This window comes from Pelophylax lessonae, assembly GCF_965119305.1.
Source record: "Pelophylax lessonae genome assembly, chromosome: 1".
Lineage (NCBI taxonomy): Eukaryota > Metazoa > Chordata > Amphibia > Anura > Ranidae > Pelophylax > Pelophylax lessonae.
In genome coordinates this window covers 717,754,380-717,770,018 of record NC_138768.1, presented here as the reverse complement: position 1 = coordinate 717,770,018, position 15,639 = coordinate 717,754,380, and the positions used below count along the sequence as shown (strand labels likewise).

The window sequence follows — 15,639 nt, the reverse complement described above, 5'->3', positions numbered from 1 at the left end:
AGGGTGTGGGGCTGGCTAGGGAAGGTGCCTGGTCATCCAGGGGAAAAAGGACCGATTTCGACCAATTAGTATGGATACCCGAGAATGCGACAAACTTATCAAATATCTTCAGAGCAGCCGCAAGTGAAGGACCCACATCATTAAGATAAAGTAGAGCATCATGCGCGTAGAGGGACAGCTTCTCCTCCAGACCGCCAATCCTCAACCCCTGAACCGCTGAAGATTCCTTAATCAAAATTGCCAGAGGCTCCAGGGCCAGGGCAAACAGGCTAGAGGACAGCGGACAACACGGACGAGTGCCTCTATAAAGTCTAAAAGGGTCAGAACTATAGTAATTAGTGCGTTCCATCGATCTAGGTTCCTGATAGAGCATTTGGATCAGCGCATTAACTTTGGCCCAAACTGACAGAGACCCTCCCATAGATATACCCATTCAACAGAATCAAAAGCCTTTTCAGCATCTAGGGAGACTACCACTCGAGAACCAATATTATCATGGGCCAGGGATAGATTTAGAAAGAGGTGCCTAATGTTGATATTGGTGCCCTTACCCGGCATGAAGCCAGTTTGGTCATCTTGGTTCAGAGCAAAGATGACAGTGGACAACTGAGAACCTAAAATCTTTGCAAGAATTTTGGTGTCCACATTCAGCAGGGAAATGGGCCTATAGGAGGCACAGTCCTGTGGGTTCTTACCGGGCTTGGGTGCCAACACAATGATCGCCTCTTCCATAGATTCAGGAAGGGATTCCACTACTGTAAACTTAGAGAAATGGGCAGTTAGTCTAGGGGCAAGCAAGTCAACATATTGAGAATAAAATTCTGTGGGCAGACCATCCACCCCTGGAGTCTTCCCACGTTGTAACCCACCAATGGCAGCTTGCACCTCCTCTAGGGTAATATTGGCATCAAATCGAATCCTATAAGAATCAGTCAGTACTGGGAAGGGGATAGTCCCAAGGAATCTCCGCAAATTAGTAAGGGGGTACTGGGCTCTGAAGAACTCAGCAAACCTAATAATAATGTCTCCAAAGAAGATTAGAAGTGAACCCTGCATGTCCCGGATGCTAGCTATGTGATTGGAGGCCACCTGACCCTTCGCCAACCAGGCCAGGAGTCGGCCATTTTTGTCACCATACGCAAATATTCTCTGAGCAGCGTGTAGCATTGATTTTTTAGTTTGTTCGGTTCTTTGAACTCAAATTTCTCTCAATGCTGCTGCCAGGTCAAACGGTTATCACTAGTTGGGGAAGCCACATAATAAGCCACCTCGAGTCTCTCAACCTCCAGGGAGAGAGCCGCCTCTTTCTGCAGGGAAGGAATTTGTGAAATATACAATCCCCAAACCCAAGACTTAAATGCATCCCACGCTACATTGGGACTGGCAGAACCTCATTAGAGATCCAAGAGTTACAAATATCTTCCATTAATGGTACTTGTATCCTAGTATAAAGAGCCCAGTACCTGGACAGATGCCGCAGACTCGAGGGATTGGAGAGTGAAAGAGTGAGATTAAGAGGGGCGTGGTCTGAGATTCCTCTGGGTAAGTGTTGAACCTCTTCTATCCACCAGAGAGCACAAGAGGAGGCGAAAGCTAAATCAATATGGGATAGTGTTTTTGTAAGTAGTGGAGTGCTACTGCCCTGTTCTGTGGGTGGAAGGGACGCCAAGCATCTGTTAAGGTAAAAGTAGTGGCCCAGTGCTGAAGTTCAGGGGATGAACGGGCTGCAGAGTGGATTCTATCCTGTTCCTAAGAAGGGACCATATTGAAGTCCCCCAAAATAAAAACCTTAGGGGTATCAAGTCAGCACTAACTGCATATTATCAAATAAGACTTTAGCATCTGCAGGTGGATACAGGTAAAGGCCCACCAAAACAATGCGTTTATCATAGACAAGAGCATGAAGGATCACATATCTGTCCCCCGGGTCCATGCACACATCCAATATTTGAAACAGGAGAGAGCTACGAATTACTATACTAACCCCCCTGGCATAGTTAGAATATGTAGCATGGTAAATTGCCCCGACCCATGCCTTCAGAAGACCCAGTATTTTGAAGCCAACAAGATGGGTCTTCTGCAGAATACATGTATGTGTGGCATAAAGAATTTTGAGAAACGACCTCCTTGCGCTATATGAATCTCAAATCAAAAAAATGATACTGCTGTTCATCACTTAGTGGCTCAAATCAAACAAAACCTATACCACAGCGCAAAGACAGTGAAATATTCACTCGAAAGAAATTATGTATGATGTGTGTGTGTGTGTGTGTGTGTGTGTATGTATGTATGTATGTATATATATAATATATATAGTACCTCACAAAAGTGAGTACACCCCTCACATTTTTGTGAATATTTTCTTATAATTTCATGTGACAACTCTGAAGAAATGACACTTTGCTACAATGTAAAGTAGAGAGTGTACAGAGGGTATAACAGTGTAAATTTGCTGTCCCCTCAAAATAACACACAGCCATTTAATGTCTAAACCGCTGGCAACAAAAGTGAGTACACCCCTAAGTGAAAATGTCTAAATTGGGCCCAATCAGCCATTTTCCTTCCCCGGTGTCAAGTGACTCCTTAGTGTTACAAGGTTTCAAGTGTGAATGGGGAGCAGGTGTGTTAAATTTGGTGTTATCGCTCTCATTCTCTCATACTGATCACTGGAGGTTCAACATGGCACCTCATGGCAAAGAACTCCCTCAGGATCTGAAAAAAAGAATTGATGCTCTACATAAAGATGGCCTAGGATATAAGAAGATTGAAACTGAGCTGCAGCACGGTGACCAAGATCATACAGCGGTTTAACAGGACAGGTTCCACTCGGAACAGGTCTCGCCATGGTCGACCAAAGAAGTTGAGTGCACTTGTTCAGCGTCATATCCAGAGGTGGTCTTTGGGATATAGAAATATGAGTGCTGCCACCATTGCTGCAGAGGTTGGAGGGGCGGGGGGGGTCAGCCTGTCAGTGCTCAGACTATATGCCGCACACTGCATAAAATGAATCTGCAAGGCTGTCGTCCCAGAAGAAAGCCTCTTCTAAAGATGATGCATAAGAAAGCCTGCAAACAGTTTGCTGAAGACAAGCAGACTAAGGGCATGGATTTCTGGAACCATGTCCTATGGTCTCGTGAGACCAAGATAAACTTATTTGGTTCATATGGTGTCAAGCGTGTGTGGCAGCAACCAGGTGAGGAGTAAAAAGACAAGTGTGTCTTGCCTACAGTCAAGCATGATGGTGGGAGTGTCATGGTCTGGGGCTGCATGAGTGAGAAGCTACAGTTCATTGAACCATGAATGCCAACATGTACTGTGACATACTGAAGCAGAGCATGATCCCCTCCCTATGGAGACTGGGCTGATGGGCAGTATTCCAACATAATGACCCCAAACACACCTCCAAGATGACCACTGCCTTGCTAAAGAAGCTGAGGGTAAAGATGGACTGGCCAAGCATGTCTCCAGACCTAAACCATATTGAGCATCTGTGGGGCATCCTCAAATGGAAGGTGGAGGAGTTCAAGGTCTCTAACATCCACCAGCTCCGTGATGTCGTCATGGAGGAGTGGAAGAGGACTCCACTGGCAATCTGTGAAGCTCTGCTGAACTCCATGCCCAAGAGAGTTAAGGCAGTGCTGGAAAATAATGGCACTTTGGGCCCACTTTGTACATTTTCACTTAGGGGTGTACTCACTTTTGTTGCCAACGGTTTAAACATTAATGGCTGTGTGTTGAGTTATTTTGAGGGGACAGCAAATTTACACTGTTATACAAGCTGTACACTCACTACTTTACATTGTAGCAAAGTGTCTTTTCTTCAGTGTTGTCACATGAAAAGATATAATAAAATAGTTACAAAAATGTGAGGGGTGTACTCACTTTTGTTAGATACAGTTGTGTGTGTGTGTGTACATCTATCTATCCATCCATCTATCCATCCATCTATCCATCCATCTATCTATCTATCTATCTATCTATCTATCTATCTATCTATCTATCTATCTATCTATCTATCTATCTATCTATCTATCTATCTATCTATCTATCTATATATATATCCCTTTAACCACCTCCCACCCGTCCTTCAGAAGGAGCGAGATCGCGCCGCCGGGGGGCACACGCAGTGGCGTGATCTCGATGTGCCTGTGTACACAGAGCAACAAGTTGCGGTAGGAGGGGCCCTGTGATTGGCCCTCCTGATCACATGACGGCTGTGTCCAATCACAGCCGTCATGTAATGTAAATACAGCCGCTGTAACGGCTTTGATCTCTTCTTCTCCTCACACAGATCCTGTCAGTGAGGAGAAGATGATGATCTGTGCTACAGCCAGGGGGATCAGTGAGTTTTTCTAATTACTCACTGATCACAGGGGGGGGGGGGGTCTGTGCTGGTAATCGGAACATTGATTACCAGTGCAGCCCTGGTGGGGGGGGGGGGTGCCACTAGAGCCACCAGGGATGCCCACCCATGACCACCAGGGATGCCCACCGTGGCCACCAGGGTTGGCAATCAGGGTTATGGTTGACCCCCCTAAAAGAAATACTACTTTCTCTTACGTCCTCCGACAGTCGCCGCCTCTTCATATTCGTCACTATGGGGTTATTGACCTTTGCTCCGTAGGAGTAGCTAGGCAACAGAATATGTTAACATCAAAGCTTTTAGCATACCCCACCCCTAGGGGGTGGTCCCCTCAGTCAATACCCTCCTGCTTCCTGCATTCCTACCTCAGTTTCAATTGTCTAGCTCAGGAGTTAGCAGGCTTATCCTGTGCTGGGATTTCAGTCTCAGCCCCTATTCTCTCTTTTTGATTTTATTTCAAGTGTTTTCTCTTCTTTACTTAGCTGTTATTTTTCAGCATTAGTTTAGTTCTTCGGATAAGATGATCATGCGGAGCTGGGTCTCTGGCTGGCCTCCCTGGTTATCCGGGGTTCAGGGCCAGTGGCTTCCCAGCCTGCCATCGAGCGTTCAGCTCAGGTTTCCCTGGCATATATGAACGACCTATCCCTGTTCGCTGCAGCGGTTTGATCGCTTGTGCGGGTTCCCCACGCCATCCGGATGGTAAATGTATTCTGTGTGGGGACCTGTCTGTTTTGGGTGTCAGTCTGGGACTGTGGGACCCTGCATGTCTGTGAAAAAACGTTGAGCTCCCTGTCAGTATTAGCTGCCTTTCTGTGGGCTAAAGGGGGGGGGGGCTCTCCTGCACTGCTCTGTGTAACAGGCTGAGTTTTCTGTGAGACATGCTGTATGCTGTGTGTGACATGCTTGTGCAACATTTTTGGAGCATACTGTGCGGCGACCGCTGCTGCGGTCCGCCATTTTTTTGCAGCGAGCTATGGTGGCCGGTCCTGTGTGGAAAGAGCGGCGTTTTTGGCGCCAAGCGCCGCCATTTTGGCGGCGATTGCTCCGGCCTCATGTCAGCGCTGTTTCTGTATCTGCCTTTGGAGCCTCAGCCAGCGGCCATGTTTGTGTAGCCTTTACATAGGCTTCATAGGGGCGGTCAGTCTTGCATCACTTCCTTTTCCTCTGGGACAGCGATCGGTGCAGCAGCCTGTGTGATCTCTCCAGGTTTTACCATTCCTGTATTCCTTGCCTTGTATTCCTATCCCTGTGGGGGTCGGTGTATTCTGTGAGTGCGGTGGGCTACGCTCGCCGCGATCTTAAAGGGGCAGTACTCCTTTTTTTCCTAAGTCTACTGGGGCATGGATTCTCAGGAAAGCAAGTTTCCCCCCACCTTGGTAGGGGGCCAAGGGGCTGCTGCTTCCCCCGAGGGGGCTGATCTGGCTACTATATTGGCTAACTTAGCTGCTCAGGTGCAGATGCTGGTGGCTGATCGATCCACAAAAAGGCCCAGAGTGTCAATTTCCTCTGATTCAGAGGGCGATGGGGATGCTATGGCTGGAGTGCCCTTCTCAGGGTCTCGCTCATCTCTAGACCTTGCGGGGTCTGAAGGGGAGGCTGAGGTGGAAGGGGTTGATAATTCTCCCCCTGGCTCGTCTGAAGAGCTTGCACTCATGGATGAGTTGGTTGCTTCTATCAAGCAAACACTGCATTTGGAGCATGAACCATGTCCTCCTGTTTTGATGTCCTCGTACGGGACGCAAAGAAGACGCAAAACGTCGCAGGTTTTTCCTTGCTCTATGGAATTTCAGCGCGCTGTTGATAAACAATGGCGCAATATAAAGAAGCCTTTTGCTGTACCGAGTAGGTTCAAGCTGCGTTATCCCTTTACGCCAGCTACTGATGAGCGTTGGTGTGTGCCGCCTCAGGTGGATCACGCGGTGGCGATTTTGAATAAATCCACTGCGATCCCTGCTGAGGATACCACGGTGTTCCGGGACCCTACGGACAGGAGGTTGGAGTCTCTGGCCCGTCACTCTTATACGGTTGCGGGCTCTATGCTGAAGCCGATTTTTGCTTCCATTATGGCAGCCCAGGCTATTGCCGATTGGACGCAGGTGCTCAGGCGCACCCTGGTGACTGACTCTGCTTCACCGTCAACATTGGCTATGGTGGATCAGATTCATCAGGGTGTCATGTACTTGTGTGATGCGGACTTGGATATGGTCCCTTTGGCTGCGCGTCTCCAAAGTGTGGCGGTGTTGAACCGTCGCCTGATCTGGCTGAAATGTTGGTCTGTTGACCAATCTTCTCACAAGATTTTAGCTAATTTGCCCTACGCAGGCTCTCGCCTTTTTGGCGAATCTTTGGATACTCTGATAAAGGGTATTTCTGGGGGTAAGAGCACTCTCTTGCCCCAGACTCACAAGGCTAAGTTTGTTCGCGGTAAGAAGAATACCTCGTTTAGACCCTCTCAGGGGTCCTTTCGTGCCTTTCAGTCGCACTATAAGGGCAAGCCCTTCAAGGGACAAGGTTCCCAGAAAAAGCCGTGGGCAGGTAAGCAGAAGTCTGGCCAGTCCGGGTCCGCTGCCCATAACAATGCGGCCTGAAGGGGCGCCCTCACCCAGTTCTGGGGTGGGGGGACGTTTGCTCGGTTTTCTTCAACCCTGGCTGGCCCGCGTTCGGGACAGGTGGGTTCAGGAAATCGTTCGATCTGGATACAAAATCGATTTTCTCTCTCGGCCGGCGGGCAGATTTTTTCCCTCAAATCTTCAGCTGTCTCCGGAGCGATTGCGGGATCTGCATCTGGCGGTGCGGGACCTGCGGGCTCAGGGAGTGGTGGTTCCGGTGCCTCATCGGGACAGATTTCGGGGGTTCCATTCCAATCTGTTCACTGTGCCCAGAAAGGAGGGCAAGGTACGTCCGATTCTGGACTTGAAAGCTCTGAACCGCTTTGTGCGGGTTCGCAAGTTTCGCATGGAATCCCTGCGATCAGTGGTGGCTGCCCTGGTTCTGGGGGAATTCATGGCCTCTATCGATCTGAAGGATGCGTATCTTCACATCCCCATTTTTGAGGGTCACCATAAGTACCTTCGATTCGCCATTGCGGAGGATCACTACCAATTCGTGGCGTTGCCCTTTTGGTCTCGCTTCGGCTCCGCGGGTTTTCACCAAGGTGCTTGCGCCGGTTCTGGCTTTATTGAGAGCCCAGGGCATCTCGGTCCTGGGGTTTCTGGACGACATTCTGGTTCGGTCTGCGACCAGTCAGGGTCTGGTGAGCGACCTGTCCGTCACTATGCAGACGCTACAGGAGTTTGGCTGGACGATAAATTTTCCAAAATCGACGCTGTGTCCGTCGGTTCGTCTTCCTTACCTGGGAATGATCCTGGACTCTGTTCAGGCGAAGGTCTTCCTGCCGGAAGACAAGCTCCGGAAGCTTCAGGAAGAAGTCGGGTCCCTCAGGGACGTTCAGTGCTTGTCCCTCCGGACGTGCATGAGGTGTCTGGGATTGATGGTCTCGGCTTTCGAGGCGATCCCCTTTGCCCAGTTTCACACGCGGGGTCTCCAAAGGGAGATTCTGGCCAGGTGGGACGGGCGACAGCAATCTCTGGATCTCCAGATTTCGTTGAGCTATCGCACCAGAAGGGACCTTCTGTGGTGGCTCCGGTCCCCGGCGGTGTCGGGGGGGCAAGTCCTTTCGCCCTTTCTCGTGGACAGTGATCACCACGGATGCCAGCCTGTCGGGCTGGGGTGGTGGTCTGGGCGTTCTGTCCGCCCAGGGAACTTGGTCGGAGGAGGAGTCCTCTCTTCCGATCAACATTCTGGAATTGCGAGCGATAAATCTCTGCCTTCGGCGTTGGTCGGACAGGCTGCAGGGCCGTCCGGTTCGGGTGCAGACGGACAATGCCACAGCGGTGGCCTACATCAACCACCAAGAGGGCACCAGGAGTGCCCGAGCGGCTTGGGAAGTAGCCGACATTCTATCTTGGGCCGAGACGCACGTCCCGGCGATATCTGCAGTTCACATTCCGGGGGTGGAGAACTGGCAGGCGGATTATCTGAGCCGCCAGACCCTGGACCAGGGAGAATGGTCCCTTCACCCGGATGTCTTCCTGATGTTGTGCGAGAAGTGGGGGTCCCCAGATGTGGACCTGTTCGCGTCTCGTCTAAACAACAAGGTGGAAAGGTTCGTGGCAAGGAAGCGCGATCCTCGGGCAGACGCCTCAGACGCGTTAGTGACGCCCTGGCATCAGTATCGCCTGTTGTATGCCTTTCCACCGATTCAGCTGCTGTCCAGGTTCCTTCGCAGGTTGGCCTCGGAACCGAAAACGGTGATTCTGGTGGCACCAGACTGGCCTCGCTGGTCTTGGTATGCAGATCTCGTGAATCTGGCGGTCGACGCTCCGTGGCGTCTGCCTCTTCGAGAAGATCTCCTGTCTCAAGGGCCGATATTCCATCCTGCTTTACAGTCACTGGCTTTGACGGCCTGGCTGTTGAAACCAAGATCCTGAAGGATAGGGGTCTCTCCCCTGAGGTCATTCGCACTTTGATCAAGGCTAGAAATTCCTCTTCGGGGAAGGTTTACTACTGTACTTGGAAGGCCTATTTTGCTTGGTGTGAGTCCAGGGGGTATTCCCCTTGCTCATACTCGGTATCAAGAGTGTTGGCTTTTCTTCAAACGGGCGTGGACCAGCGTTTGGCGTTGGCCACGATTAAGGGTCAGATTTCTGCTCTGGCCGTTCTCTTTCAACGCCCTGTGGCGTCTAATTCTTTGGTTAGCACCTTTGTTCAAGGGGTGCGGCATCTGGTCCCTCCTAGGAGGGAGCCTTTACCTCCATGGGACTTGAATCTTGTTCTGTCCGTGTTGCAACATGCTCCTTTTGAAAAGATCAGGGTGATCTCGTTGTCTTATGTTGTCCAAGAAGGTCGCCTTTTTGGTGGCAATCACTTCGGCTCGTAGGGTGTCGGAGCTGGCAACTTTGTCCTGCAGATCTCCGTATTTGGTGGTTCACTTGGATAAGGTGGTCTTGCGACCTAACCCGTCTTTCCTTCCGAAAAGGATTTCGGAATTTCACCTCAATGAGGACATTGTCTTGCCTTCGCTTTGCGCAAAGCCTAAAAAACCAAAGGAAGTGGCTTTGCATTCCTTGGATGTTGTTCGGGCGATCAGGGTTTACCTGTCATCGACTGAATCCTTTCGTAAGACGGATTCTCTATTTGTCCTTCCAGAGGGGCCTCGGAAGGGCATCACGGCGTCGGCTTCTACCATCGCCAAATGGATCAGACAGGTCATTGAACAGGCCTATTCTTTGAAGGGGAAAGTTCCCCCCATGCCTGTGAAGGCGCATTCTACAAGATCTCTGAGTACGTCTTGGGCCTGTCATCATCGGGCTTCTGTGGCCCAGGTGTGTAAGGCGGCGACTTGGTCGTCCGTTCACACCTTCTCAAAGTTCTACAAAGTGGATGTTCAGGCATCGGCAGATGCTTCCTTTGGCCGCAAGGTTCTTTGTGCGGCAGTGCCTTAGGGTTCCTTGTTTTTTTCTTGGACCCTTGGCTGTTGGGATGTTTTTATCCCTAGGTTATTTGTTTTCCTGGGTTGTTGCTCCTGTTGAGCAAGTTTTTTTCATGTTGCCCAGTTGGTTTCCTTCCTTTGGTAAGGTTCCTTTTTCTCTGATGTGGGTACTGCGTTGCCTTGGGCGCGGCTTCGATTTTTCTCCCACCCCTCATGTCTACACTGCTTTGGGACATCCCCATAGTGACGAATATGAAGAGGCGGCGACTGTCGGAGGACGTAAGAGAAAACAGAATTTTTGTAAAATCTTACCTGTAAAATTCCTTTCTCTGAGTCCTCCGACAGTCGCCGCCCCCGCCCCTCTTTTGGGGTTTTGTTTATGTACTCTACTGCTATGCTACTGAAACTGAGGTAGGAATGCAGGAAGCAGGAGGGTATTGACTGAGGGGACCACCCCCTAGGGGTGGGGTATGCTAAAAGCTTTGATATTAACATATTCTGTTGCCTAGCTACTGCTACGGAGCAAAGGTCAATAACCCCATAGTGACGAATATGAAGAGGCGGCGTCTGTCGGAGGACTCAGAGAAAGGAATTTTACAGGTAAGATTTTACAAAAATTCCGTTTTTTTGGACCAGGTGGGTTTATTCACTTTTGGTATGTGTGTAGCCTGTAAAACTATCCGAAATAGACCTAGAAAAATTACCCATTTTGAATCAAAAAGTAAAGGGATGTCTTTCAAGATTGATAAATTTATATCCTGTGAAACATCTCATGTAACCTACCTTCTTGAGTGTCCATGCAAGCTGCAGTATGTGGGGAGGACAACAAGAAAGTTAGGAATAAGATTGCGTGAACACATTGGCAATATAAAAAAGGGGTTCAAAAATCATAGTTTATCCAACCATTTTAGATTGGTTCATAATAGGGACCCCATGTCGTTAAAGTTTTGTGGAATAGACAGAGTCCTGCCCAATTGGAGAGGAGGAAATAGGAAGAAGGGCATATCCCAAAATGAAGGAAAATGGATTTATTTGTTAAATATTATGAGCCCCAAGGGATTGAACATAGAATTGGACCTCAACTGTTTTATATCCGAATGGTAGTTTTTTATCTGCACAACATCTTTAGTATTTTTATATTTTATTTTTATTTCATTGTTTTGTTTTTTTTTCATTTTTTATTTATATTTTTATTTTATTTTATTTTATTCTTACCTTTATTTACATTTATATTTATTTTTACTTTTATTTTCATATTTCTGGTTTCAGATATATCTTTTGGGGTTCCTTGGAATTTCTGATATATATTGTATATAATATATACATTTTTTTTTAATCTATAAAATAGACAATTTGTTTTTTAACACAGTATATTTTAGGTCCAATGTACATGTACACAAGTTTACATATACATGGACATTTTTCATATTCTTTTATATACAGAGATTTTAACATGACCTATTTATTGTGGAGATGAGAAGTAACTAGTTCAATATCCAAGGATTTTGGGCTATAGCCTGACTTATCGATCACTATAGAGGTTTTCAACTAGGAGGCTGTTTAATGAGGACGTTTTATGGCTAGCATGGAGTCGCAGTAAACAGGCGACGGACACCGGATCAAATTAGGTAGGGTGTCTGTGAAGCCATGTACACCCAACAGGAATTGGGTATTGGATCATATGGACGTCTGCGCATGGCTATACAACGTACTGAAGAGCCACAAGTCTTTGATAACACCCACTTGGAGGGGCGAGACCCATCAACGCAGATTCCTGCCTTTCAGCAACGTCACTTCCGGGTTGAGTGGAACACACACGGAAGTGCGTACGCCGCTGTACTTTACACGGACATGGAACGTAATGCCTTAAGGGTGCCTCCATTCTCAGCATCTAATATGAAATGCTTTTTTTCTTGCAACCCTCCCATACAATCAACATTTGAAGAGAATTTGTGATACTGTTGTTTCCTCCGGGCTCTTTCATCCAGTTTGGAGTGACGTCCTCATTCAGGGAGGGTCTGTGTTGTACCAAATACCTTCCACTTCTTAACCTCTTCCCTACCGGCACATTGTAAAATGATCCCGGCAGGAATGTCTCCTCCCTCCGGGTGGACGTCATATGACGTTCCGCCAGTTCTCGCTGCTCTCCCACGCCCCCGGGACACAGCCCATCCCCGATCAGTGTAAAGAGCCAATAACAAAATGTGTCCAATCACAGCTGGCCACATGCACTGTCCCTGTGCACGCTGCTCGTGCGCGCCCCCAGGGGCGCACAGATCGGTGATGGAGAGTGTCACTCTGACACAGTCCATCACCGATCTGGGTAAAGAGTCAATGAAATTGGCTCTTTACCATGTGACCGGGTGTGTCCAATCACAGCTGGTCACAGAATGTAAACAAACCCGGTAACTAGCTGTTACCCGCCTCTACTCCTCACACACCGGTCCTGTGTGAGGAGGAGATTGCAGTAACAGCTAGTTTCCTGATTACAATGCACACACACTGATTTCCCCCCCCCCCCCCCCAATAAAGAGGACCTGTCACCAGCCCATCAGGTACTCTTGATGACAGATACTCGGGTACTTTGATGACAGGTTCTCTGGTGCTCTGATGGGCTAGTGACAGGTACTCGGGTTCTCCGAGTACCTGTCATCGGAGCACAAGAGTACCTATCATCTAAGTACCTGTCTCCAGCCCAGAGTTACCCGACATGTTGGGCCTCTGTATGTGGCAAGGCTGTGTAAAAGTCTCACACATGTGGTATCGCCATACTCAGGAGGAGTAGCAGAAAGTATTTTGGGGTGTAATTGCAAGTATGTATACAAGCTGGTGTGTGAGAAATAACTTGTTATAACAGTTTTGTGCAAAAAAAAAAAAAAAAAAAAAACAAATTTCTTAATTTTCCCAAGAATTGTGGGAAAATATTACAACTTCAAAAAAACTCACCATGCCTCTTACTAAATACCTTGGACTGTCTACTTTCCAAAAAGGGGTAATTTGGGGGGTATTTGTACTGTCCTGACATTTCAGGGCCTCAAGAAATTAGTTAGGCCGTCGGTACATCAGGTGTGATCAATTTTCAATGATTGGCACCATAGCTTGTAGACTCAATAACTTTCACACAGACTAAATAATATCCACTAATTTGGGTTATTTTTACCAAAGATATGTAGCAGGATAAATTTTGACCCAAATTTATGAAACAAATTACTTATTTGCAAAATGTTATTATAGAAACTAAAACAAAATGTTTTTTTTTTTTTTTCTTCAACATTTTTGCTCTTTTTTCACTTCTTTCGCAAAAAAATAAATAAATAAATCCAGTGGTGAATAAATACCACCCAAAAAAAAAAAAAACTCTATTTGTGTGAAAAAAAAAATGATAAAAAATTGATTGGGTACAGCCGAACATTGGTCTGGGCAGGGAGGGGGTGGAAGTGTCCTGTATTGAAGTGGTTAATAATAGACTTCACAGAGCTTCTAGGCATTGATAAAGCCTTTGGAATGTTTTGTATCCATCTCCTTACTTGTGCCTGTCCACAATTTTATCCCAGAGATCCCAGGGACAGTGCCTTGCCATCCCTAGTTGATTGTTTTCTTTAGTTGCATTACCAGGGACTGAAATGCTTCAGGAAAGTTATTTTCATGCTGCACTAATTAAAACGACCACAGTTGAAAGTCAAATGGCTTTGTGTGCTATTGAGAAGGTGATTAGCTACACCCGATTGAGTTTGCAAGTCATTTTTAGTAAGGGGTGATCCTTTTTACAACTCAGTCATTCTGTTTTGGAATTTTTTTTTTTTTTCTGATATGTTGGTGTTATTATCTTTCACTTGGATGTTATAAGTTGCACTGAGTAAATACAGCTGGATAAAACAATAAACTGTCTTCATTTTAGGCTGCAAAGCAACAACATGTGATTAATATTATAAGGGAGGTGATTCTTTTCTATATCCACTGTACATGAGGTGATCGCTATGTAATTATATGGCTAAATATGAAAATTAGAAAAAAGAAAAATTTGTGTGTGGTATTAAGCATAGTTCATATGGATGCAATCAGTTAATTTTGTGGTTTTTATATTGTAAATATTTACCCTTTTCCATTTCCAGAGAACTGTTTTCCCTTGGAAACAAAAGTGTTTATTTGCTTTATTTGTGGAAAAAAATCAGAGTACAAAATATTAAACCCACTGTGACTGAAAGTTCTATGACAAACATACAAACCTCAATGGAGTGAATCCTCTTATAAGCAGTTACACTTTCAAACTTTAAAGCAGACCTGTACCCGAATATTCAGCCTGCCATTTCTGACCTTTTAACCACTTTCCACCCACGCTATAGCTGGAAGACGGCTAAACCACAAGCTTACTTTGCCCGGAGGGCGTACATGGACGTCCTCCTGTGATCGTGCTGCCTGGATTCAGCTGATCACAGATCGAGGTAAAGGGCCAATCACAGTGGCCCTTTACCATGTGATTAGCCTTGTCCAATGACAGCTGATCACGGATGTAAACATAAGCTGTTTATCAGCTGTCACTGTGAGGAGAGGAGAAGAGAGCCGATAACTGTCTTGTGTTAAAGGGACATCTGCATTGATAATCAGGGCAGTCCCAAAAGTGCCAACCAGTGCTGCCAATCAATGCCTCCTCATCAGTGTTACCTATCAGTGCCCTTCAGTGCAGTGTCATCAGCGCACATCAGTGAAGGAGAAAAGTTACCTGTTTTGCAAAATTTGAAACATTTTGTTTTTGATTTTTCGAAATTCTGTCTTTTTTTGTTTGTTTAGCAAAAAATAAACCCAGTGGTGATTACATACAACCAAAAGAAAGCTCCATTTGTGTGAAAAAAATGTCATATGGGTACAGTGCTGCATGACTGTTCAATTGTCATTCAAAGTATGACCGTGCTGAAAATTGGCCTGGGCAGGAAGGTGGTAAAAGTGCCCAGTAGGCAAGTGGTTAAACATGCTAGGTGCTTGGCTGTCATGCTTGCACTGTGGCTTCAATTATTCCTGCCTCACTGACTGGCAACATGTATGCTGGCAATAAGCTCTGAATTTACCGGCAACATGTCTTTTTTTTTTTTTTTTTTGTGTGTTATTATTCAAAAAGTAGTGAAGTCAGAGGATCAGCATGATTTCCAGGCAACTGGCATTTTCACAAGGCGGTCAGTAATGGCTCTATATTTATCTGGAGAAGAGGAAGCATGGGACAGTGTGTGAAATCCTGTTCTCTGAAATGTGTGTCAGACTTGGCTAACTTCACTGCATCCTTTTATTTTTTCTTTCAGTATGGATTATCCAGTCTACCCGCTCTCATACTACAAGCACAAAGCACTATGAGAGCCGAGCAACATTTCCACAATGTGAACACACAGCTGCAGAATGCACAGACACAAGGAAAGTGAAGGGCACAGGACTTGGGACATAATCTGAAGAATACAACCTATAATATAAAGTATTTTCTTTAACTCCTGTCTTGTAGTTTGCACACTTTGTCATAGCTAGCCTATTTGTTTGGGGGCTTATTTGTAAAAAAAAATGTTTTCATTATTTTTTTTTGTTCCTTATGAATAAAAGAGCTGACTAATATTTATAATAAAAAAAGTTTTTTTTTTTTTAATGGAAAAAAAAATCTGGCTTATGTATGGACTGTCAGTGCCTCTGCCCGTGAGCAGGAGGCACACTTCATAGAATTTCAGTACGTGTGAGCCAGAGCTGTGCTGGAATAGTGGGGAAGGAGGGCCAGGCTTCAGCACATGCATGAAATGTCAGAGTATCTAGC

At 46.5% G+C, this 15,639-nt stretch overlaps 1 protein-coding gene across 1 annotated transcript in view; it reads left to right on the top strand.

Annotated features, from left to right (window-relative positions):
• CENPU (centromere protein U) overlaps positions 1-15,267 on the top strand; it is a gene marked incomplete at its 5' end in the record, with an annotated part of 186,207 nt that extends 170,940 nt beyond the window's left edge. Inside the window, one exon of the mRNA XM_082249264.1 lies at positions 15,146-15,267. Within this exon, the coding sequence (XP_082105390.1) occupies positions 15,146-15,262 (117 nt within the window). The 3' untranslated portion in view covers positions 15,263-15,267. The remainder of the gene's footprint in view (positions 1-15,145) is intronic.
• Between the last annotated feature and the right edge of the window lie 372 nt (positions 15,268-15,639).